The sequence below is a fragment of the Symphodus melops genome (assembly GCF_947650265.1).
Source record: "Symphodus melops genome assembly, chromosome: 7".
Taxonomy (NCBI): domain Eukaryota; kingdom Metazoa; phylum Chordata; class Actinopteri; order Labriformes; family Labridae; genus Symphodus; species Symphodus melops.
The window spans coordinates 17,000,728-17,024,673 of NC_136697.1; the positions used below are offsets into that span (position 1 = coordinate 17,000,728).

Sequence of the window (23,946 nt, forward strand, 5' to 3'; positions counted from 1 at the left end):
ATGGACAACAAACAGTATTACATTTAAAATGTAATCAAAAATTATAAATAGGGGTTTCCTTTTTGAGCTGTTCAAAAGTGTTCCTAAAACCTGATTTGGGCTAAAGGTGAAATCACTTTCCACACATCCAGAAACAAAACTTCCCTTCAAGCTTTGCCCTGCCCCTCAGTGCCTTGTAAAGAAGGTAAGGCTGGAGTCCAACCCATGTAGCGATGATGACGAGCGCTGCTGTGCCTCCTGTTTTACCTGTTCCTTGAGTACCGGAGATGAAGACGGGCGTGAGGCCTGCATGAAGCCTGAAAGGTGTCCTCCTCGTCATGAATGTTAGGCTGGAATGAAAGGAATCTGAGAGAGAGAGAGAGAGAGAGAGAGAGAGAGAGAGAGAGAGAGAGAGAGAGAGAGAGAGAGAGAGAGAGAGAGAGAGAGAGAGAAGGCGGAATCAGTGCTGATTGTTTATATATTGTTTGACCGCTACAATAAACACAAACTAAAAACTAAAGCTGTGTTATTCATACATGCAATAATGCTTAAGTTACTAAGTGACTCTTTTATTGGAAACTGATTTTTTAAATTAAGTTTTAAAGTTCCATATTTAGAGTAAAGGCCTCAACTCAACTGAACCTGTCATTATGTAAACAAATATCCACTCTTGTGTTGCACCTTGTCTCTGACTAAACTTTTGCATATTCCCTCAGCAACATTTTTCACATTCCAGTATAAGATATGTAGCTCTTTATCATATTCCAAAAAGATATATTGTAAATACCCTACATTATGTAATTTTATATTTTATATATCACGTCTGAGGGATCAATGTTATGTATGGATCAACCATGTAATCATTAAGCAAAAAAAATAATTTCAAAAATAATTTTAAAATTCAACAATTTCAAATTCTGAACTTCGGACATCAGTTGTCATGTGAATGCATTTATGTATAGCTGCACATTCCCTGTGGCAAACCCAGCATCTCTAACTATAAGAGAAAAATATGTTACGTTTCGACCAAATAACAGCTACTTATGTTAACACAGAACGGTTTATAAATTGAGATATAAGTCAAGACTCATTTGGGACATAAAAAAAACACAAAGCATGCAGGGCGATTATTAACATTAGTGTCCACTTGTTTCTCTTTTTTTGTGTTGTTAATATTATAAAATAGAAACTAATTTATTTTCTACTTTTTGCAGAAGGTAGAACTTTGATGCAGTTACCAAAGTTGAAACGGACAACACATTCCTAATAAAAAAAAGACTCACTCACCAAGAGGCACTTAGTGTTTTGTGCAGTATGAAGTAACAGGTTTAATGTGGTTTGTGTCACTGCAAGTAACGCTGCAGTGACACAATCTTAATAATAGCGCACCAAAAACGCTACATCTAATTCCTTGTCATGGCATTCCAACGTTGCATTAAAACCCTGCTTCTCATTATGTAGTTCCTTTAGAAACAATAATTACATTGTTCTGTGATTGAAAAAGTGTTTGAGAAAAGGCTCAAACTTGACTGGTGGCTACTTAACTGCCATTTAAAGGTGTGGCTCTCAGTCTCACTCTCCTAAGCAAAAAAAATCTTCAATGCCAAAGAAACTAAGCATGTTCACATACATTAGAGTTCAGTTTCAGTTGCTGAGCTCCAAAGAGGAGGATATTTACATATGTGTTTCTGCAGAGAAAAAGCAGCTCTTAAACTCATACCTGCAGCTGAGGAGAAGGAAAGTCACAGTTGGCTCCTACACTGTTTGACAAAATCATACAAGCCTTAATATTCAACACTGAAAGTATTCAAACATAATATCTCCAATGTTTGCACATTAGACATGTGCGATAAATAAGTAAAGCATGATTAAAATGTGTCATTGTTTGGCACACTGACATGTTTTTGAATGTGAGAACTGTGTCATTGTTGTCAGCTGTTTTTCATAGCAGCTATATTACTACCACACCACAACACACTCCCTGTTCCTCTTGGTCTTGTGACAGTTCAACAGGGACTTAGGTTGAGGCAGAATAAATGACATTCAAACTCACAAACAACAAAACAGCACAACATTGTATGTGGACAATCTGCCCCACGGCATTTCGAATAGACACCTTCCTTCAGACAAACCAGCCATCATACCAAGAACTCCATTGTGAATAAGTGACGGAAAAGATGCATCTGGATGTTAGTGAATGAATGACCTCAGAAAACATGAATGTGGAGATGAATGTCACGCTTTGCTAGGTTGCCCAACACAGGAGTCTCCGGAACTTGTGAATTTCTGAACTTTTAAGTGACACAGATGTTTAGGAATCCAGTCCATCACTCTTTCTGTCACTCAAAATCACACAACACTAGATCCCAGCTCAGCTGTGAAGCATGATGAACCAGATGTTACATGTCATAATGTGGTGTGATAGTTTAAAGTAAGGCAATACATATTGAAATCTTAGGTGACGATTCAACTTAAATTGGAAGGTTCTTTTCTGATGTCTATTTTAGGATCTGATTTTGGCTCATTTGGAATTCTATTTGGAAGCCAAGTCTTCCGGTTCGTTTAAGTTCATTGTGTCAGTGAGTACACTGACATGATAATCACTGAAAAAACAATTCCACAGCACACTGCTTCGGGTCTTTTGAGTGACATTCTGATCTGGACCTTTGCTCAAGATAATTTTTCAATTTCTGTGTGTATTTATAGCGAATCGAATTCAACATTACTTTTTTATGATTGTTTTCTTAAACTTATAGAACAAAATTTATTTATGGCTAAAATGTTTGACACTGCAATGTGTTGTGTGATTCTTGACATTAAATTAACCAATGTTACCCTTTGGATTATAGGGATACCCCCCCCCCCCCCCACACACACACACACACAGGACAACATCATGTTGATTTAACAAAGGAATACTATAGCGACACTTAGTGGCTAAACGGTTAACTTAGAAATAAGGATTTAGCGTACAGCATTACAAGACATGCAACTAATAACAGGCTAAAGAAATTTAGGCCTAACCCTAATGTTAATATTTAAATAATTTAATTTAAAGAAAAGCCTCATTTGTCATTCGTAATTCTGATATGCTGCTGTAACCTAATAAAATATTCTCAAACTAACCAAACAAGAATTTTTCGTCTTTTTTTTTTTAATTTTAGAAATTAAGTTAAATTGTAGGCCAGGAAACAGGTCAATTTACATGTTCATAATGGCGTTTCCCCTGACTGAATTTCTTCAGGTTATTTGCAATAAAGTTTAAAACTTACTGTGTGTGGTTTATTGATATTATTTATGGACAGTTTGTTAAAATAAAAAAAATGTGTAAAAGTGCAACAAAGGTCACCAAAAAAAAGCAGAATCAAGTCTGTGTTAGCTGTATCCTATATGCGGAGTAGGTCGAGTTTAAAACGGGATTAAAAGCGGTGACACTTCGTCACTAAGGAACACTTACATAAACAGAGCACAGGTCAGGAGAGGACACCTGACAGCAGGTAAACCTCACATGAGTTTGAAATGTGACAAACCTGGCTCAAGTCAGTTCATTTATTACAGACGAGTAACTAAAACAATTTAAATGTGAATAACACTAACTTTGAGCCAGGTTAATGTACTTAGATTTGTGAACGAAGATAAAGATGCAGTTGATTTGTCTCCCTCTGGCTGCCGTTTGGAGGTTTGTGGCGTCGAAAGACTTTTGAGGCGGTCTTTAAACTCCTCCTCCGGGCTCCACCTGGCTGTAAAAACAAACGCACCCATGTAGCGCCAATGGGGAGGGCGAAACAACAGGTAGGCGTCCTCTGACTCGGTCCTTTCACCAGTCAGTCGGTGCTTTTTTTCGAGCGATGAAGTGGACCGACTTGCCGGGGCAGAAGCCCTGTCGAAAATGACATCAGTGAAAAAACGTTTCTCCGTGGTTTCTTTGAGGTTTGCTGGACCGGCCTCCTCTGGGACTAGACGAGCTGTTTTTCGTGGAACTGTTTTGTTGAGATACACTCGACTTCCACCCGAAAGGTTGCGTGATTTATTAATTGGTTTGCTGCATCTCAATGTGGATACAACATTAAAGGTAAGCATGGCTCCTCTTTTACGTGTAAAAACTTTAAGATTCAAAGGGTCTTGTGCTTTACAGTTGCTTATTTCAGCTTAAACAACTTTATGCATTCCTGTCTCAATTTAATATATAATATAATATAATATATGTGTTGCTTTTATCTGCAAAAAAAAATAAAATAAAATTAAAATAAACTTCCCTTGTCATCTTGTGGTATCAGCTTTGTGTTGCATAATCCAAGAAGTGTAGCAATATCTTGACTATCCCACCATGTGACTCACAACAATAACGCCTCCATCATATTCTTATGTAAGTTTCTGGTCTGATTTAGACTCTGAATATCTGTTTAAACCCACAGTCCTTCCTTGTGAATGTGTAAACAAAGTGTGTAGTAGTATCATTGAAAGGCAGTGATTGTTAATTGAGTTACACAAGCTGCTTTCTCTTTTGGCACTCCATGTGAATTCAAAGTGTTTGGCATGCTATGTTTTATAGCATATCTTTTTTCTGTCTTCACAGCTGCCATATTGTCCCTACAGTTATACTTCCTCTGAGGATTTAAAGAGGACACACTGAGACACAGCTGATCCTGAGAGGTCAGCCACTCTCTGACCCAGATCTGCTCCCAGGAGGACATGGAGGTCCTGCGGAGGTCCTCTGTGTTTGCTGCGGAGGTCCTGGATGTGTTTGACCGCTCGTTAACTGAGAAGGAGCTGGTGTCCCAGTCAAAGGCCCTGTGCAGAGACTACATAATGTCCCGACTAAACCAGAACGGGCTGGGATGGTCCAAAACTGAACTCAACCTCTCTCCTTCAAGTGCAGTGCTAACAGAGGTGTCTTTTGTTCTTCTCTGTTTAGGTAAGAGAAACTAGATGATCTGTACATTCTCACACCAACATGTCTGGCCATTTAACTCTGCCTTTGTTTTTATTCATTTATCGAGGACATAGTTCAAAATGAATGAATAAGCAACATTACAGTTTAGTCTTTGTTTTCTTTCAGTTTGCACCAGTTTTAATTTCAAATTGTCATTAAGAATAGTTGTCACATGAATACTGTAAGTGTTGTAGTCCGAGTCCAGTCCCCAGTGTTCAAGTCCAAGTTGAGTCTAAGTAACCTCAGAAATGTGAGTATAGTCTGAGGAGAGTTCACATTAACTGGGTACAAAAAGAGTCGTAGTTGTAGTTCCAACATGGACTCCAGCTCTTCACTTTAGCACATTCATGTGTTTGATAATGTCCAATGTTTTTAGCTGAGCGTCAACCCTCTTTTTGGGGGTCTTCATGTTTCTACTGCACCTCAGTCTGAAAGGCTGTGACAGGGTTAAAACACAGGGCCAGATTATCATTAAATGATCATACATTAAGAAGAATGCAAAAGCACACTTTTTTTTTGTGTTGTATGGATTTATGATGGTCTTCTTCACCTATCTACCATGAATGTTTAGAGGAGCTGTTTACAGAAACTGTAAATGTTTCCATGTGTGCAGAGATATGCCACTGCTGTAAATATCGTGGGAAACAGCAATACGATAAAGTGTTTTAAACTTTTAATACAGAGGGCAGACGGACTGTTAACTTTTGTCATTTTAAATAACGTTTTAAAAAACAGCTCTGATGGAGTCCAGGATTTATGTGGAGTGCCGTTTAACTATTCACTGCATGAACCTCCACTGACTGTGTGGGACCTTTTTAGGTGTGTAGAAAACATTTAATTTGATAATTAAAAATCCTGAATGATCTTGTCAGCGTGTCCGGAGGTTTAAATTCTGAATGAAGTTACAGCGCTGTGCATAAAGGCTAACCTTCCCTCTTGGAGGGCCGCACTGATCGTTTGATAAAGCTTTATTTCGTCTGTATCGTCAACAATTTAGGAACAAAAACAGGAGCAGCCGATGAGTATTGAGTGTGTGTGTTTGTGATAGATCACTTACATACGGGGATCATATCAAAAAGATTTTACTCTTTTAAGATGGCAGCTGAAGTGCCACTCTTCTTTTTAAGCAGAACAGAATCATTGTTTGAAGAAGTTGATTTTTTTTTTTTAATGGTGGAGTGTTTTAAAGTATTTCTAAAAAAATAATTATCTTTTGTTGCTGTATCTCTTATTCGGATACACTGTGATCTTCTAAACACACTTTTGATGCCTTTTTTACCTTTTTTTTTTTTGTCTGTGCATTCTCTCTTGTTTCCTAGGTGATGAACTGGAGTGTATGCAGCCCAATTTGTACAGGAACGTGGCGCGGCAGCTCAACATTTCTGTTGCTATGGAAAACATGGTTTCAGATGCCTTCATCGGTGTGGCGACAGAAATTTTCTCAACAGGTACACAGCTTTTTTTCTGGAGTTGATGATGATGATGTAGCCCAGTGCAATAACTGAGCATGAGGCCAGAGGAGATCTGTCAGCACAGGGTGCGAATGACATCTCTACAGTATTTCCAGCTCACGATGAAGGCTGTCACTGAGATTAAGCAGGCTGAAAGAAATACGTACCAGATTGTTAAATACTGACGTGATAGTGGATTCAGGACATACCACGTCAGCAACAGCAGCCATCTTGCTCACTCAAGAAATACTTCAACAATGCTCAATACTAAATTAGTTAAATTGTTTAATTGGCCTGACCTGATTCAGGCCGGACAGCAAACAGGATGAATGGGAAGGATTAGCTGACACATCAGCTAGAGCTCACAAGCTCACTCATTCATCTGGCTCCCTGTACAACTGTGCATTTACTTCCGATTTTTACAAGTCATTCGCAATGAACACATGTAAAAAAAATAAAGAAAAAAAGAGAGAATTAGAAATCATTTTATGTCAGCAAGCATACATATATTTTAATTATTGCATGGAGGCCTCGCTATAAGGGCCATGCTGTCACAGCCTTTTGATGCAGTCAGATGAATGTTGATCCATCTATGTGCAACCATTAGATTAACTGGTACAAAATACAACCTATAAGTATGGGGACATAACAACACGCTTGAAACCATCATGCAGATAGATTAAAGAGACAAGCAGCCTTGACGCAGATGTAGTGATGAAGGAATCAACATCACTTTCCTGCTGAGAGCAGAGCTTGAGTGACATCCTGAGCAGTCACATCCAGACAATAAAACTAGTATACTAATAGAGTGTACGATTAGCCCAGCTTGCAGAGGAGCACACATCTGGAATTAGCAGGTGAGTGCTGGTCCATGACAACATCCTGTAGCCAGGGTGAGGAGAGGAAGAGGGCGTGTTCCTCCCTGTTTGTTCATGTGTGCTACTGTGCACAGTATTGGCGTTAAGGAAGAGATAGATGGATAGATACTTTATTGAGAGAGAGAAACCAAAAGAAGAGAGAAACCAAAAGAAGATCCACGTCCTATTCACATGCTCATTTCTGCAGAGGCAGGCGCAAAGTGTGGAACAGAGAGAGAGAGAGAGAGAATGGTTGAATGCTGTTACTCTCCGTGATGACAGCGAGGCCAGGTCTCGGTCCAGTCAAAGAGAAAATGATTTCTGACATGGAGTAAGACAGCTCTTTGTTTGGTTCATTACAATCCCCAACGACTGTAGGTTAGCCACCTGCTTGACATGCCAAATCTGCTTGACTTGACAAATCATTCAGATAGCTGAGTACTCGAATAACCTGGCATCTGATCAGCGCCAGTGCCAGTACTTCACATTATCCACTGTGATGCTCCACTCACTGGCCTAGAGGTTTCCTGAGCGTTCCTGTTAGTCAGCTGTACTTCCCAGCACCCTCCAGTTAGTTGGGCTTAAATGGACAATCAGTTAGGAAGCCTAAGCAATGCTAATCCAAGGAGCTGGGTAGCGACGTCTTAGCCAGGGAGCTAGCTCCCTTAAATTTGTTAATTTTAAGTGTCTGAAACGTATTAGCCCTGAGAGGTCTGTGGATTGAAGTAAAGGGATGTTAACAGTTTCCACAGCTTTGGTCCAATGTGAAATATGTTAAAAAGTATTTGGTGCTTTTTAAGTAAATTCAATTACATTTCAAATTTTCAAAGAGTACTGATCCTGTGGTCCCTGAGCTGTATTTTTTTTATTTATTTCTTTTTAAACAGGAAGTTTGCTCTCATTCTTCTAATTACAATGTAATTAGATTAATTACAATGTCTGGAAAACGGAGGAACGGACTGCCGTCCTGTCAAGTTTGATAGGGTACATACAATCATGACCCCATAGAATAACTGGGATCACTTTTAAGGTTCCTCAGTAATTTACCTTACACCATGATCAAGTCCCAATTCAACCTATTCCGACTCTTTGGCTAATTCTGGACCTGCAGAACTGATGTCATTAAGAACAGTGATACCTTCAGTTAGCGAATGTTAGCACGGAGCTGTTAGCGTGGCTGTAAACTATCTTGTATTGTATTGTCTGGTTGGTCAAATTTGACTTTGATAGATGAGAAACACATTTAACACAATGCCAGCTACCTTAGCATAGACTTGTAATGATCTTTTACTTTCACATAAATAATGTGGGTTGAATGGTTTCTGGTTAAATCCTTTGTTGGCAGTATCTCTAAAGCCCTTTCAGACTCTGTTTTCAAACTGTTTCTGTTTGCTTTGGGATTTAAGTTGTCCTGACAACAGATGTGTTGTGTATGCTACATAAGCAACACTAGCATATTAAAGAAACCAAACAAAAATAGGACTTTTTGACCCTTGGGAAAGATTAGACAGTCTGAACGCAGTATGATGTACGGCTTAAATTTGACTTTTCTTTCCGGAAGAGATCAAAAAAGGACTTGGATAATATCATTTTCATGCCTGTGTTCTGCCAAAGCTGTGACGACAGGAGGATGCAGTTTTTTTAAGACAGCGTGGGATTCCTCCTGAAGAATAACAAACTGGTGAACCCGGACTGCCCCTGCCTTCTGGGACCGGTTGAAACCTAAAAATAGAGACTCGCATCTTATTTGGTTCTCCCCGCTGTCTGGAATTTGGTTTTATAACCACCTCTGTAGCTTTGTATCGTTTTTGAATCAATGTGCTTGACATGAATATAAGAGAATACAAAGGAATGATATGTCCAGTAAACACACTGTATGGCTTAACTATAAGCGGTTTAGCCATCATCTGAACTGTGGCTTTTTTTTCTTTTCTTTTTTTTTTAAAAATCAATATGATGTTTCTGTCCTCCATCTATTTTCTTCTGCCTCCCACCTCCGTTATTTCTTCCCCCACCCCCTCCTCCGGTTTTATCCCTGACAATCTTCTCTCTATTCTCAGCCTGCTTCTCAGTAAGAAGTGAAACATGACGTTCTCAGGCAGCTTCCATGTCCACTTATCTCATTTAAGCTTGCCCAGGGCTCTATCTCCCTTTATAGACACAGACACTGCAGGTCGGCTCTGAAGAACAATCACGGCCATGCAAGCCTGCCTAAGGAGGCTAATGTCATTAGGTGCGGTATTACATCACTGACAGTCGTTCTAACAATCCCTGCTGCCCTGGAAACTGTATAGAAATGGACCACATTCCCTTAATGATCAGCCTGAGTTGTTTGAGGGTAAAGGACGCAATAACCTTTGGTGTTGCCCATTTTACAGCGGGGGAAAAAAAAAAGTTTACAACCTATTTTAAAAACTGGCTAACTAACGACTTCACTGGTAAAAACTGTTTAAAAATCAAAAATACATTTAGATTGTATTAAGGCTAAGAGTTCTGCATAGTTAGGCATCAGTGGTTCATAATGGATTTGGCTGACAATCAGGCCACCTGTATCTGTTATGAGGCAACTTATGATTTAGCTCAGCTGAATCCTGTTACTGATCTCAAACTTTGTTCATGTTGTTTTCATTGTTTGGAATGTTCGCTCGTTGTCGAGCCAGATCTACAAACCAAGATACTCATTTGGGTGACCTTAACTCCACCTATTTGCCTACTTCTGGATTAGCTAGAAGTCAATTGGGATCAGCATTTCCAAACGTGGCAACACCATTGTTGGGCCCTTATGATGTCTTTAAAATGTCACTGTGTTCTATATGTCACTGAGACTAAGGCCATGTTTTACACAGTCTATGTTTATGACTCCTCAAACGCGTAAAAAACGGCATCATCCTCTTTAATTTATAGCAGGCATGACGTCTTATCTGCGACATTAACACATTCCACAGGTTTGTTGACTTGCAGCTTGTCGTTTCATTTTATTTCGGTTCAAGGTCCGCCATCTGCCCTATACGCTTAGTATGAGAACAGAACACAGAAAATGTAGCACACTGGCTGTAGATACAGATTGGTACATGTGCGAACAGGACATCATATTCTGAAATAAGAAGTTTACAAGTATTGTTTAGGTTGTTCTTCCACCCTGGAAGCTTGATGTTTAGATCGTCTTATTCAAATCTAATTTTGATTCATCATTGTCTAAGCTTGAATTGGTTATGATTGAAGAGCCCTGCATATCTGAAGGAAAGAAAGAAGGAAAACCAATATCGATAAGGGTTTATGTGTGTATTGATGATGAACACAGTAGACTTAGATCAAGGCATAAAATAACACAATGTTTGTTTGTTTGTTTTTCACTGTAGGTATAACGTGGGGCAAAGTAGTGTCCATGTTTGCAGTAGCTGGAGCCCTAGCAGTAGACTGTGTCAGACAAGGTTATCCGACCACCGTCCACATCCTCGTGGATAGTCTGGGCCAGTTTGTTCGCAAGTTTCTGGTTCCCTGGCTGAAGCGACGGGGAGGATGGGTAAGTCCCCACTGCTGCCTAATAATGGCTACATAATGTGTTTGTTTGTTTGTTTCTTTTTTAAAAGCTGATGTGAACAAGATGACATTTAAGATGGAAAGAGAAGAAAAACACTTTTACGCTTTGCATCAAATGTTTGAGATTAAAACTGGCAGCATTCTGTTCTTTGAGCTCTGCCTGAAGCTAGATGGCAAATGTATCTTGTGTTCATGTTTGCTTTCATAACCCTTATAGTCATATTTATAGAAAATATAATTCTGTGTTTTCATTTCAAACCTTGAAAATCATTGAGGTTTCCCTCACTGACAATAATGCAGAAATAAAACAACAGAGACAGGATGACTCTCAGTACAAAGTATCTGTGGTAAAGGGGTTTGAGATAGTTGCTGAGAAAGTACTTAAGTTCTTCTTGGGTTATTCTTGTCTCAAATAAGACATACTTGGTCAGACACGCAGGAATGTTTTTGTTTCCTCAAAGCTAATCTAGAAAAAGAGCAGAAGCCCAGTGATAAAAATAACGGGTAAGACTGCATGTCTCCATCATTGTGGTGAATTTGCCTTCACTCTCTGCTGCACTGTCATGCTGATGGAGCTCAGTTCTCTCCATATATAGAAGTGAAGCTGGAAGGAGAGTGAGCAGCTCTCTGTCCAGTTCACTGAAGTCAAAACATGACAGATGTGACACCAGTATCTCTGTCTGTAATGCAGCTTCCTTCCTTCCTGTTGCTGGTCAGCAAGAGCAGCTGGTGCAGATAAAACAACACTCTCACCCCACTGTCTAATGACTGAACATGAATCTACCCGCTGCCAAGCGGCTGCAAATAGACTCATACTTTTTCAGACTGATTAAACCGCCTGATTGTAATTAATTAATTGTATTGTATTTATTATTCAGGGACAATGCAAATAGGCATCATAACATTTAAATCTATTAAAGTACAAGCGGTGCAATGTATAGGACTTATAGCTAAGACTGATCGATCATTAGAGAACATTATTCCACAAAGAAATCAAAACCAATTAAGTCTTTTTATTCTTACTGCAGGTTGCATTTAGTGCTGTTGATATAAGGGCGCCTTTACATTAAGATCCATAACCGTAGAAATGGGACATGTTTCCCCTAGTATGCATAATAGCTGAATAAATACCTATTTTAAAAAAAAAGAAAAAAAACAAAAGCCCAGGAGCACTGAAGTGGTTTTAGCTTTGCAGTGCAGGACGTGGTGCATTAAGGAATTGGAAGGTTGGGCTGTCAGTTGAGCTCAGTGAATAAAGGAGGTGAACATATATATAGAGGCTGTAGTTGCAGGTTCCACTGCTGGCCTTTACCCTTTAATGCATGTCTGCCCCCACCTCCTCTTCCCCACATTTTCTGTTCCTCTTAACTGGTCCTGTCCTGGTCATATGCAAAAAAGCTCATTTTTGTCATATTTTCAATTTTCCAGCAGCCACCGAGGCTGGGTAATCCTTTTTGTGAATTTTCCAGTTAGTTTTCAATTTTGGTGGGAACACCAGTCATTTTTATTTATTTATTTATTTTTGTTTCGTTTTGGTTTTTTCTGATAGAGGACTCTTAACTAGGGGGCTTAGCTATCCATTTGATGAACTAACAAATGTATTCAATGATTATTGCAGACGGATATAACAAAGTTTTTTGATAAAAAATGTTATCATGTTTTGTTGGCTGATAAATGTAATTACCGATGGTGTATTTTTGAGATTAATACAGTATCCCATGAGAGTGAGTGAATATAAGCACTGTTGAGTATTGAGTCGTCAACACGATGCTGCAGGCCAAGTGATGAAGATTAAGTGCTCATATTCAGTTCAACATCATGACCGACACTAAGTGTGACATTGCCTTTACGCAACAGTCACACAAGCAGCGCACTGAAATGAATGATCTAGAATAGATTACTTTTTGCTCCGCCAACTCAACTACAGTAGTTCCCGAACTTAACTGTAATGACATTGTTGCCAAGCAACCCAAACATTTGGCCTCACTCTTTCTCATATCATGTATATTTATTTGTCTGTTTTTATTAACATTCATCATTTTCACAGTGAAGCAAGAGTCCGAGTGTGAATCAGATTGATCACTTAAGACATACACTGCATATACATTTTTTTATATTTTTTAAACTTTGTTTGGCTGTAAAATGCATGAAAATTTGAACTTAATTCAAGGTAGTCTAACTCTTAAATGTCCTTTTGTCAGGTGGAAATATCGAAATGTGTGGTGAAGAGGGATCTAACGCCTGAACAGCACTGGCTGTCGTCCAGCATCGATTCCCTGAAGTATTTCCTTACTACAGTATACGTCTACGTCATGAAGGAGCAGTGAAGGGACGATGTTGAGCGTGCAGGAGTCACCGTCATAATATGAGATTGGAATCTCAGACGTGTCGATAAATGATGCAAAATGGGGGACTGAACCCGCCAGCAGGTCTCAGCCCCTCGCTGAATGTCCATCAACGAATGTTTAATCAGCATTGCGTGTGTTATGTTGGCGTGCTGTAAGTCCGTCAGTGATTGTTTTTCATCCAGACAGCAATCACAAGGATATTTATCAGCGCCAAGCCACCACTTCTGCATATTTTCCTAGCAACACATTAAACCAGGCTTCTGCAGTGTTGTAACTGTAATGTATGATATATTTCAGGTTGTTTGCGCCCCTGACGTAAACTGTTTGAGGCTTCATGTGAAATGTTTCAGAAATATATAAACCTGAAGGAGCCAGTTTTGTACAGAGAATTCATGCTTATCCACTTGTGTGTTTTTGATGAGACGACGGCGTTTCATGCACGCAGAATTTAAAACTTTAGAGTGAATTCATATTTGTATCAACTGGCTCCGTGGGTTTGATTTATTAACACTATCGCACTACATCAAAACAGTGTTGTGCCCTAATAAACTCTCAGCTGAACTCTCTTTAACCAGAGAAGTTGTCACATTTTGCCCACTTTTGGCCAAAGAACAGAAGGATGGAGTGATGTGTGTGTGTTTGATGCATCGACGTGTGTTGAATTCCTTCTTTTGATCTGTAAATAGTTTGATTTTATTTTTTTATGTCAAAGAGTTTTTAAAGTCAAAGCCGCTGCAGTATGAACAAGGGTTGATTGTGTGGAACGTCTGATGGTTGTCACTTTCTGAGTGTTAATTTATAAATGTGTCTGAATGTTTTTATTGAATCCACAATAAACTTAAAATCTGCAACAATTCATTATTCTTTGGATTGATTTATAATCTGTTGAATCACTCATTGATAACGTTTCATGTTTTAATATTACTTTTACCAAAATGAAATCCATAAGGACAAAAAAAGAAGCTTGTTGTAACATCAGGATATAAAAACAAAGGAAAGAAAAGTATTCTTTTAATGAAGCGCTTTAAAGAGCTGAACAACCTGATAGTCATGTTTATACTTCCTTTAATTACGAACGCAACAACCAGTGTAACATTTCCTCTCCATGATCCTAAACATTTTACCCAAACACTTGAACCCAGTGCATTATCATCAGATGAACACAGCAGTTACTTTAGCTTTCAGTCTTATTGTGTTAGTGCAATGAAAGCTAGAGACAATAAGACTCTGAACTAAACATTTTATCAGTGCTTTTAAAGCTTTACAGCTCCACAACTAGATATCCGGACAACAAATTGAAGAAGAACATACAGTTTACTAAGATGAGGCTTATGAAGTATTCCATCTTAATGAATGTGTGGTCTTTAAATATGAGTTGATTAAACGTTCCCTGTGGAGTTTTAGTCTAAAAGTGCAATCTCCACCTGCTGATGTCAACTGAAAATGCTGTAAAAGGACAAAAAGCAGAAGAGTGCAAGCAGATAAAGGTGGATGTAAACAAAACAGCATTTAGAAAAAAAGGGCTCTTAAGTTATTTTATGATGATAGAAATTAACCTTTTTTTTTTTCTTTTTTTTTTACTAATAAGATCCACAGAGCACCTTTAACTTTTAAAGGGAAGTGTAACATTTATTCTTCCGTCCTCCTGACGAGCCTGAACAAACACCTAGTCATTACTATATGGAGTTTGTTGAAAGATATTCCTTGTGGTTATTTTCTTAAGCTGAATGACATTTTCTTGTGGATGTCACAGACTAATCACACACCTTGATAAGATTTCTTAGTGCACATTCTGCATTGAAATAGATCAATATCTGACTCCACTGTGATAGCTATGTTTTAGTGTTCTTTCTTCTTCTTTGGCGTAGTTATTTCTATTTAAAAGAAACCCTTCAGCATGATGACTCAAGATGACCGACGATAGCTTATGCGCAAATGCTGCATCATTGGTTGGCTGTCGGTTGCCATGGAAACTGTCTGCTCCAGCTTCCCATCTGGTCGCAGCTGAAACACTCGGGAAATCTGAAAGATGTACAAGAACATGCCAGGTCACTTTAAATAAGTTCCAGAGGAAACGTGACATTCTGAGGACACGTTTACCACCTGATGATGAGCACATGGTGCCTGATCAGATCGCATGTTTTACCTGCTGCACATGTGGCTCCCTGGCAAAAGAGATTCTGGCCACAGCCTGGCTCTGCAGGTTCAGCTGCTGTGCTGTCAGCTCACCTTCCTCAATCTCCACCAGACCTGCAGTAGAGCAGGTTTGTAAATATTAGGACAGAGTTTTTTGTGTGGACAGGGTTGTAAGTCAGCTATTGAAAAATCATTATAAAGCATACTGTACGTTCATACCAATTTATTTCACACTAGTAAAAAAAATAAAAATGGTTATGAAAGATGTTATATCTGAGTATTGAAGTCTTCCGGCGCATATTCAAACAAAAATGATACTTAAAATGCACAAGTGAAGATGGCAAAAAAACCCAAAAACGTATTTCTTTATTTATCCTTCCGTCTGGAATATTCTTGTAATAGACTCGTCCATATAGAACAGATGCCCAGTTCATCTTCAAAACACTTTACATATTCTCATCTCACAGCATCTGCACATCTGGAGTCACAGTTTTGGAATAAGACCATTTTCTCAAAAACATATGTGAATGACATGAGCAATAACCACCTGAATTCTGTGCTATGATGAACGCCACTCTGTTGGTTCCTGGCTGCATCCGAATGAAGCCACTCTCCCTGTGCAGAGGCTTCTTGGTCTCTGCATTGAAGGCACTGAACCTGACAAGTACAGAAACAGGGACAAATATCATGCACACAGACCGTAATTAATTATCTGGTCAAGTCAAACCTCTGTAGTAGAGTAAAGCTAAATAAGAACTCCTTGAGGCCTGTGGCTGAGTGTATAACAAAGACCACAAACACTGAAGAGGACTAGGATAGTGCAATGCGTTTTTAACTCTGTAAAGCACCTTGAGTTGCTTTTCAATGAGGTACTCTAGAACTAAACTTGCCTCGCCTTGCTCAAACTTGCAGTGAATTAAAAGACATGTTGAGTTCAACAACATGTCAAAGAAAGGATCCACCCTTTGAAAGAAAACATTTCCAACAATGGTCGCCACTTTTTTTTTTTGCTGCCATCTATTGAAACTGTCACAACCCCTCAAAATCTTGGTTTTGCTGCCCTCCTGTGGCTCACCTCTCCTCCTACTGCAGTGATGATGTACACTTCCCGAGAGTGGTTCAAGGTGGGAAAATATTCACTTCATAAAATACCCCACTGGCTTGGCTATGGATTGGGCTTAATATGTGCCAAAACGATTAGAGTTGATTTTGGTCAATATGAATTAAGCCTATAATAAAGTAACCTCAAAGAATTAATAAATAACCTACATGAAGTTGATGACTGGTTGTCCCACATGGCTGAAGTTCAGTGTCTCTGTGTAATGAAAAGGTTTTATGGTGGGGAAGCAGCCCTCTCCAGGCTCATCTGATTCCCAGGTGCCCAGAAGCCAGTCTAGAGGAAGCAGGGCTGGATTGAGCTCCACTGCAATGCAAAAACATTAAAGCAGTTTATAAAGAAGCAAGAAATAACTGTACTTACATTATACATGGACACAGACATAAATTAATATATTAAATACATTCACTCTTTTTCTTCACGTGAATAGAACATTTCCATTTAGCATCTCAGAAATAATTAAATTAAATTTGAGACATCAGAAAAAAAACTCATCTAGATTCATGTGATGCAACAATTAATCGGCCCGTAGACCACACAGATGACTGATGAGTGTTAATATTTTCACATGTCATAATTAGAGTCAAAGTCAAAGTCATCTTTATTGTCAATTTTTCAACATGTGCTGGACATACAAAAGAAAAGAAAAAAAAAGTTTTTGTCTGAAACCACAGTGTAAACTAAAAAAGCCTATTCCCTACAAGTATATGCATTTAAGGATAAGGTTAAACTTTATTGATACCCCAATGGGGTATCCAATTGGTTACTACAGCAACTAAAAGGAAAAACAGGAAATATAAACAGCATCAATAGCAAAACAGTTTTAAAAAATAGCTATGAGCAATTTAAAATAGTATCTCCTCAAAGCACATGTCATTGTGCCCACTCCCTGTTTGATCCTCTGCCTTCAGGAAGGCGCTATACCGCTCAATCAAAACACAACAGTTTGTACCTGAAAGCTATCACCATACTGAACACCGCTCAAAAGTCATGACAAACAATTACAGAGCAAAATGTTTTCACAAGAGAGAGAGTGAGAGAGAGTATGAGTGAGTGAGTGAGTTTACTACTTTAAATTTTCCAATTTAAAATTACATTTTATATTTTACTATTTTTTAATCCGAGTCTGTTTTGAACTCTACTGCGGCTGAGCTCATGTTTATGTGCTGTTCATTTCTGTGTTGGTGACCGAGTTTGTTAATCTTCTCCAAAAAAACATCAAATCGAGTGACACCATGATGTGTTGCAGTGTCTTCCTTCTAACAGTGGGTGGCAGTAATCCTGGAGTAAGATCGGAAATGAGCAGATACCAGAAGAAGACGATTCTGAGCAATTTGCACAGGAAGGTGACTGTTTTACACACATACGTTTATGGTTTTACATGGCACTCTTATGAACAATCAAAACGTTTGTATTATTTTGTAGTTGACAAAAAAAAAAATCATTCACTTATCGTGTTACATCACAGTGGAGCAGTCTACTCACACGGAGGCTAACGAAGTAGCTGCAGCTGATGTTAGCTTTCTTAAATCAAACACAGGAAGACAGCCAATGGTAGACTTGAGTTATATTTAAAAAAATGCGGCATACAGACTGTGACATATTTTAAGTTAATATCCCATTTCTCCATCTTAAAGCTGCTGGTTTCTATGAACACAGGAAGACTAAGTCTGTGGTCACCTTGACGCTGCAGTTACCCAAGTTAAATAGATGAAGATTTATTTAACTTCAAAAGGAAAAAGGTCACCATCGTCCTACCTGTTTGCGCTAGGGGACAAGCCATTAAAACTCCAAAGTGTGTCAGACAGAAACTGGTTGGAAATGCCGAGTTAAGTGTTTGTAAATCACAGTTGCACTGCGACTGTTTATTGTGTGACGTATTTTTTATAGACGGCCAATAAAGAATGGCATCTTGGGAAATGTAGTATTGACAATCAGGCTCTACGCCACAGGTGTCAAACTCCAGTCCTGGAGGGCCGGCTTCCTCAGACTTTTAGACGTCTCCCTGCTCTAACACACCTACTTTAAACAAATGTGTTGTCATCAAGCTCTGCAGAAGCCTGATAATGAATCACTCATTGGATTCAGCTGCGTCCAAGCAGGGAGACATCTAACAGTCTGAGGAAGCCGGCCCTCCTGTGCTCTAAGCATGATTATATTCTTCTGTGCTCTAAGCATGATTATAAGCATGATTATATAATATTCACTCATTTCTTTCCTGCTTTAAGAAGATAAGAAGGGAATGTCATTTATATAAAACCTCTACAGCATTAAAATGAAATATATGCATTAATTGAACGACTGTTTTGTTTATTCCCCTATGAATTAGTACAGGGGCAGTGGTCTGGGGTTGATGGTTCTAAGCCTTGCTCTTTTTGCAGTTCTTGAGTGCGTCTGCCAGGGCATGCAGTGCCATGTCAGCATTAGCCGTCTCACAGTTGTATCCCATCAATCCGATCCTCATCACCTAATGAACAGGGAGGTGCAAAGAACAGAGCATCAGAGCCAGCAGTGACTCAGCAGCATAAAAGAGAGGCCTAACTGTAGCATAGGTCTGTTTTAAATGTCTATCTCTGTTGAACTGGGTTATAGTTGCAGTTAGGTTGATGTGTTTGGTTTATAAAAATGTATTCTTTCTAAAAAGATTCAGTATAGTTTTAAAATAGAAGCAGCAGCTCACCATGCCGATGGAAGGGCCAAGGCCTCCTGTCATCTCCATCTGGTGGTGCTTCATGATGTAGGCCAGTAGCTCCCTCCATTCATAGCCTTGAGGGATGGCGATGGTGGTGACAGAGGGGAGCCTCAAGTCCTGCATTGAACACATTAAAGTGTTTGTTAAAGTGTTTGTTGTTTTTTCTGCACAGTTACACTGCATTTTTAAAAAAAAAATCTCTCACCCTATCAGGGATGAAGAGCTTGAGACCCAAGTCCTCTAGTCCTCTGTACAGGTAGGCTGCCACCTCCTTGTGTTTCTTCCAGGACTCCTCTAGTCCCTAGAGGGAGACAAAGATCCATGAATTTCTGCTGGGATCACTCAGTCACTGCCAACCCCAAACTATGTTCAGTCAGAGGTACACAGTTTCTTTCCCACATGATATGTAATGTCTGAACAAGCATAGAGGTGGACAAACAGTTCCCACAATAATAACTCTTGATTTATTTTACAAAATGCCTTCCTGTAAATGTAAATATTCTACAGAGGAGGTGTTGGTATCTTGGCCGTTTGGATAAATATTGTGTAAGTGTAAATAACTGTAAAAGCAATCGAGTCAAATGTACTGATTGATTTTGCAGCGCTATAGCTATAACATATAATTTTACCTTCTCAACAAGAATTGCCAGACTCTCTCTCAGGGCAAGGAATCCAGACACTGGACCAGTATGGTGGTATCTGAAACCCATACATAGCACACGTTATTCTTATAATCTATGCAACTATTTAACACTAAGATTTCAAGTGTTAAAAACCAGGAAGCAAAAGATGCAGATTTTTATTTAGACTCATTCTAACAGATTGTCTGCAGCAATCTTAAATCTGGTTGTGTCCTTATAAAGAGAATAAAAAAAGACTCACAGTCGAGCTGGTTGGCCATCACAGCCCCAGTAGTTAGACAAATGTGTCATATCAAAGAGGTAGGATACTGGTTTGGTCTTTCTGTTAAACATCTTCTGGCTGTGAAAGAATACGAGACATCTGCTTGAATCACTTTTTCTGTCTCATTTGTGTAACAGTTTAGAACTGGAAAGGTGCATGCTGAAATCCCCACCATGCCTCCTCACCATGCTATCTCATTAAAAGAGATGGGTGCTGTGCCAGGAGGTGCATTTAGAGCCTTCTGAGATCCAGTGTACAGGATGTCAATATCTGTGAGGGCAGTGAGAGGTAGATTACATCACACGCAATCACACGGCTGGAGGTTTACAACATTTCATCCTTTATCTTTTTCTCACTTTGCTTGTCCATAAATATCGGTGCGGCACCAAGAGATGCAACTGTGTCAACCAGGAAGAGGCAGTTATGTCTGCAGGAGATATAAGAAGTCGTGAGATTGAATTATAACATTTGTTTCTCAGATAAATCCTTCATAGTTTGTCTAAGGCTCACTTTCTGCAGATTTCTCCAATGCCATCTATTGGGTGACAGAGGCCAGCAGAGGACTCTCCGTGTGTGAGGAAGAAAAGCACAGGCTTGTGTTTTGCTATGGCCTTAAGAGAGATGGAAAATATAATATAAATGATAATAATACCACAATTTTCCTATTATGTCTTGGATAATTTACTTATGGACACATGAATTGTTTTTTCTTCTCTTGTGATCGCATTGTGGGCTTCTCCAGCTTCATGTAGGTTACCTGTTCAATTTCCTTATTGCTGAAATATCCTCCAGGTGTTTTGACCATTCTATGTACATTTGCACCTAAAGAGATAGATACAAAATAGATCGATATACACACAGTCAGTGAATATAGGTATTTGTCTTTCTTAGAGAACCGGTGCGTAAAACCGTGCGTAAAGACGTACCCATTCTTTCTGCAATTTCTGCGACGCGCTCTCCCCAGATACCGTTAATGGCAACGAGCACGCTCTCTCCGGGCTCCACCGTATTGAACACCGCACACTCCATAGCCGCGTGTCCGGAGCCACTCATAGATATCGTCATGTTGTTGTTTGTCTGAAAGGCATACTGGATCCCTTTCTTGATGTCGTTCATGATCTAAGAAACAAAATGAAAGCACAGTTTTAGCCAAGTAAATCATGTTCAGATGTTTTTTACGATGTGTAATTACGGTAGGATAAGTTGAGGTATTTTGCCCGTTTGTAAATTAAGCTTAAGCTCAATCACGAACAAACAGAAAACAAATAAAATTGGTCTATTTATTTGCAACTCACACAGAAAAGATGGACAATGTAAGTCTATAAAGCCTGTATAAAGTTCGTGATCTTGTTTGAAAGCTTGCCCAATATATATATATAACTCATCTCAGTAGGAAAGAAAAATGAATGAAAGGTACCACGAAGTTAAAATGTGATAAACTAAACTATTAGTGACAACTAAAATTATACACTTCCAAGTTCTACTTGAAATTTGGCACAAGAAAGACTTTTGCTTTCTTAAATAAAATTATTTTCACTTGGTAGCTGCTTTGGACATCAAAGACGCTTTTACCTCATACATTTCTGGATGCAGGTGACCGATGATCGGCCTGGACCCTGCTGCTAAGATACGTGGCGGAACGTTTGACGGTCCCGGTCCGAACAGGTATCGCAGCGGAATCTCCAGTGGCCGCAGCATGCAGGCCGGCGGCGGGATGCTGACGGAGGACATTGTGCGGTCCATGCGCTGAAGCAGTGGCGCGCTCCGCGCTGCCAGCGGACTGTCGAGGGCCGCAGCTGCCTGTTGGGCGAGCAGCGCGCTCCGGCTGAACAAAGCCCGCTGCATCACAGCTGGTTTCCTAGTTCCCGAGAAGCCTGAAACGAGAGAGATCAGCGCAGAAACTGAGCCTGTCTGTGAGTTTTGGGTGAAGATTTAAAACAAATAGGTCTTTGACCTGTTGGCCACGGTGCCTGTGCCTCCCCTTATTGTCAACTCTGCCCTTGACTTCAGGAAACAAGGGACACAGTGGCATGTCAGGTTATTAATTAAGGTAAAAAAAATGATTTATTCAGAATATTTGGTTTCTTTTTCAACATTTAGGCTAAAGGTTTGCACCTTAATTGTTATACATTTCAGTTTTGAAAAGGTACTAGTAAAAGTCTTTTAACCTTTTTTGAGGGTTTGTTTTGAAATATTCAACAGAAAAAACTCTAATTTTTTGTCTGGATACAGGTAGGCTATCCCAGGTTTCAATATCTTAACAAGACAATATTAAAATTGAAAAGAAAAAAATCATGAAAATCTGGCTACAGTAATGCAAACCAGTGCCTATTTTTGCAATATTTTAAAAGTTAGAAATAGTGGTGAGGAATTTCTGTTCTTGATCTGTTGACCTTTGACTTTGCATAAACAAGTGAAGTTGGACACTTTGCAGCTTAAAAACCGGTTCAGATCAGTTTGCATGTGGCTTTGTTGATTTTGTCTGAACCTTCTGTTACAGCAGCATACATTTGTAAAGAGGAGTCTCCTCTCAAAGAGCCAATCTGCTCTCAGAGCAGGATGGGGGGGGGGGGCAAAACACACACACACACACACACACACACACACACACACACCAGCTGTTATGCACACCCAAAAACACAAAACGACGTACTCATCCACAACTACTGTTATACTACTAAATAGTTTTTCTTGTTTCCTATATCTGCTCTAGGGTTTTTCTGTCTAGCAGATTTAAAAACGAAGTTTTCAACAAACATATTTACAGTAATTAAATATAAAAAAAGATAGGGTAGTAATAAAATAGTACTTGAAATATAAACCATGCAAACGTTCACTTGTGGAGAGACACAGAACAGTTATTAAAACAGTGTGCGGCATCTTGATTATAATAAAGTGAAGGGAGCTTTCTGCCATTAGCTGGAAGGCTCTTATATCTATTGTGAAAGCTTTGCAGTGGCTTGTAGTTCTGAACACATTGCAATTCAAAAACATCCATTATTTAAACTACAGTATCAACCTTTTTTCATTTATATTGCACCAAGTTATAATTCAGTCATCTCACGAGCCTTTTTCAGAAGCTCTAGACAGTACTTGTTCAAATCTGGTGGTCTATTTATTTGAATAGACCACCAGAACTCTTCATAAACAAGCAATTGGCAGAAACAGAAAAAAAAACATTTTTAAAACACACCACAAGAAAAAGCTCCATTGTAATAGATAGAAACCTGAAATAGAACTGGATGTATTGATGAACAGCCATTGGCCTCAAAAGACTGATAAAAGTCAGATGGATGTACAGACATATTAATAATTATTCAATAGTGATAGCTTGAACTATGATAAAGATTTGACTAATATTATTACAATTATAATGTGAATTGAAATATCATTAATATAAGCCATTGAAACTATAAGAGTTGACAGATACAAATTTATGTTCACAGTTAAAAGTTTAATTTTTGTAAGCATTAATGTAGGTCACCAATGTATGATGGTACGTGAAAAATAATCAATCATTGAAATATGGTTCTTCAGGACGTTAAAGATTGAATGGTTGAGATCTAACACCAAAACTTTGAACTATTCAGGTCAAACATTTACATCCAGCTTCTTCTTTCATTGATTTTACTGTTAATGAAGTCTTTTTTTAAGTTGCTTTTAGAATCAAATGAAAACAACATTTTAAAAAAATAAATAAAATTGATATTTTTGTCTGTTTTAATACATTCTCATGTTGTGCCCAATATGTCAGAGCGAGCCGGATGATCAGGTGCCCCTCTCATAGCCCGGCTGGGTAAATGATTACACCTCTGGTAAATAAATGGGACTCGCTGTTGGCCTTTACCCTGAACTGAAGACTCCAAATCTGCCCAAACATAGCAGGAGGAGGAGTTCGGGGGCAGAGAATGAGAGCTATACAAGTGTATCCTCTGGGGGGCACAGTAGAACTGTCTATCCTCAAAATAGGATTTGATGTACAAGGTCATT

The 23,946-nt window shown here is 39.0% G+C and overlaps 3 protein-coding genes and 1 long non-coding RNA gene across 5 annotated transcripts; 2 read left to right on the forward strand and 2 right to left on the reverse strand.

Moving 5' to 3' along the window:
• The first annotated feature begins 3,645 nt into the window (after nucleotides 1–3,645).
• Nucleotides 3,646–13,962, forward strand: bokb (BCL2 family apoptosis regulator BOK b). 2 transcript variants are annotated; one of them, XM_079348761.1, is made up of 5 exons: nucleotides 3,646–4,051; nucleotides 4,556–4,894; nucleotides 6,232–6,360; nucleotides 10,580–10,743; nucleotides 12,962–13,962. In XM_079348761.1, exons 2-5 carry the CDS (start codon nucleotides 4,672–4,674, stop codon nucleotides 13,085–13,087), a joined length of 642 nt encoding a protein of 213 aa, XP_079204887.1. In that variant the 5' UTR covers nucleotides 3,646–4,051; nucleotides 4,556–4,671; the 3' UTR covers nucleotides 13,088–13,962. The 2 variants fall into 2 exon arrangements, with proteins under 2 accessions (XP_079204887.1, XP_079204888.1); XM_079348762.1 differs by having other exon boundaries at nucleotides 3,668–4,051; nucleotides 4,576–4,894.
• A 372-nt stretch (nucleotides 13,963–14,334) lies between these two features.
• thap4 (THAP domain containing 4) lies at nucleotides 14,335–18,303 on the reverse strand. Its single transcript, XM_079348969.1, has 5 exons — nucleotides 18,120–18,303; nucleotides 16,514–16,667; nucleotides 15,792–15,901; nucleotides 15,255–15,358; nucleotides 14,335–15,130 (listed from the first exon to the last, which is right to left on the reverse strand). The coding sequence occupies exons 1-5, from the start codon at nucleotides 18,142–18,144 to the stop codon at nucleotides 15,014–15,016; spliced, it is 510 nt and encodes a 169-aa protein (XP_079205095.1). The 5' UTR covers nucleotides 18,145–18,303; the 3' UTR covers nucleotides 14,335–15,013.
• LOC306827266 lies at nucleotides 17,515–20,173 on the forward strand. The gene is made up of 3 exons (XR_013779601.1): nucleotides 17,515–17,707; nucleotides 19,341–19,432; nucleotides 20,094–20,173. It is a non-coding gene; the product is annotated as an uncharacterized lncRNA (long non-coding RNA).
• agxtb (alanine--glyoxylate and serine--pyruvate aminotransferase b) lies at nucleotides 18,651–23,005 on the reverse strand. The gene is made up of 11 exons (XM_079348968.1): nucleotides 21,529–23,005; nucleotides 20,883–21,075; nucleotides 20,714–20,778; nucleotides 20,467–20,567; nucleotides 20,313–20,383; nucleotides 20,142–20,226; nucleotides 19,936–20,034; nucleotides 19,683–19,752; nucleotides 19,259–19,354; nucleotides 19,042–19,170; nucleotides 18,651–18,828 (listed from the first exon to the last, which is right to left on the reverse strand). The coding sequence occupies exons 1-11, from the start codon at nucleotides 21,799–21,801 to the stop codon at nucleotides 18,721–18,723; spliced, it is 1,290 nt and encodes a 429-aa protein (XP_079205094.1). The 5' UTR covers nucleotides 21,802–23,005; the 3' UTR covers nucleotides 18,651–18,720.
• Nucleotides 23,006–23,946: the final 941 nt, after the last annotated feature.

What these genes read in the sequence shown, in the direction of transcription:
- thap4 (XM_079348969.1), bottom strand. Translation starts at nt 18,144, where the DNA reads ATGGCTTGTCCCCTAGCGCAAACAG. An exon ending in TTGTCCCCTAGCGCAAACAG is followed by an intron (nt 16,668 to 18,119) that starts GTAGGACGATGG and finishes TTTGCATTGCAG; the next exon opens with TGGAGCTCAATCCAGCCCTG. An exon ending in CATCATAGCACAGAATTCAG is followed by an intron (nt 15,359 to 15,791) that starts GTGGTTATTGCT and finishes GCTCTACTGCAG; the next exon opens with GTCTGGTGGAGATTGAGGAA.
- agxtb (XM_079348968.1), bottom strand. Translation starts at nt 21,801, where the DNA reads ATGCAGCGGGCTTTGTTCAGCCGGAGCGCGCTGCTCGCCCAACAGGCA. An exon ending in TGGCAATTCTTGTTGAGAAG is followed by an intron (nt 19,355 to 19,682) that starts GTAAAATTATAT and finishes GTCTCCCTCTAG; the next exon opens with GGACTAGAGGAGTCCTGGAA. An exon ending in TTGGCCCTTCCATCGGCATG is followed by an intron (nt 18,829 to 19,041) that starts GTGAGCTGCTGC and finishes CCTGTTCATTAG; the next exon opens with GTGATGAGGATCGGATTGAT.
- bokb (XM_079348761.1), top strand. Translation starts at nt 4,672, where the DNA reads ATGGAGGTCCTGCGGAGGTCCTCTGTGTTTGCTGCGGAGGTCCTGGAT. An exon ending in TTTTGTTCTTCTCTGTTTAG is followed by an intron (nt 4,895 to 6,231) that starts GTAAGAGAAACT and finishes CTTGTTTCCTAG; the next exon opens with GTGATGAACTGGAGTGTATG. An exon ending in TGAAGCGACGGGGAGGATGG is followed by an intron (nt 10,744 to 12,961) that starts GTAAGTCCCCAC and finishes TCCTTTTGTCAG; the next exon opens with GTGGAAATATCGAAATGTGT.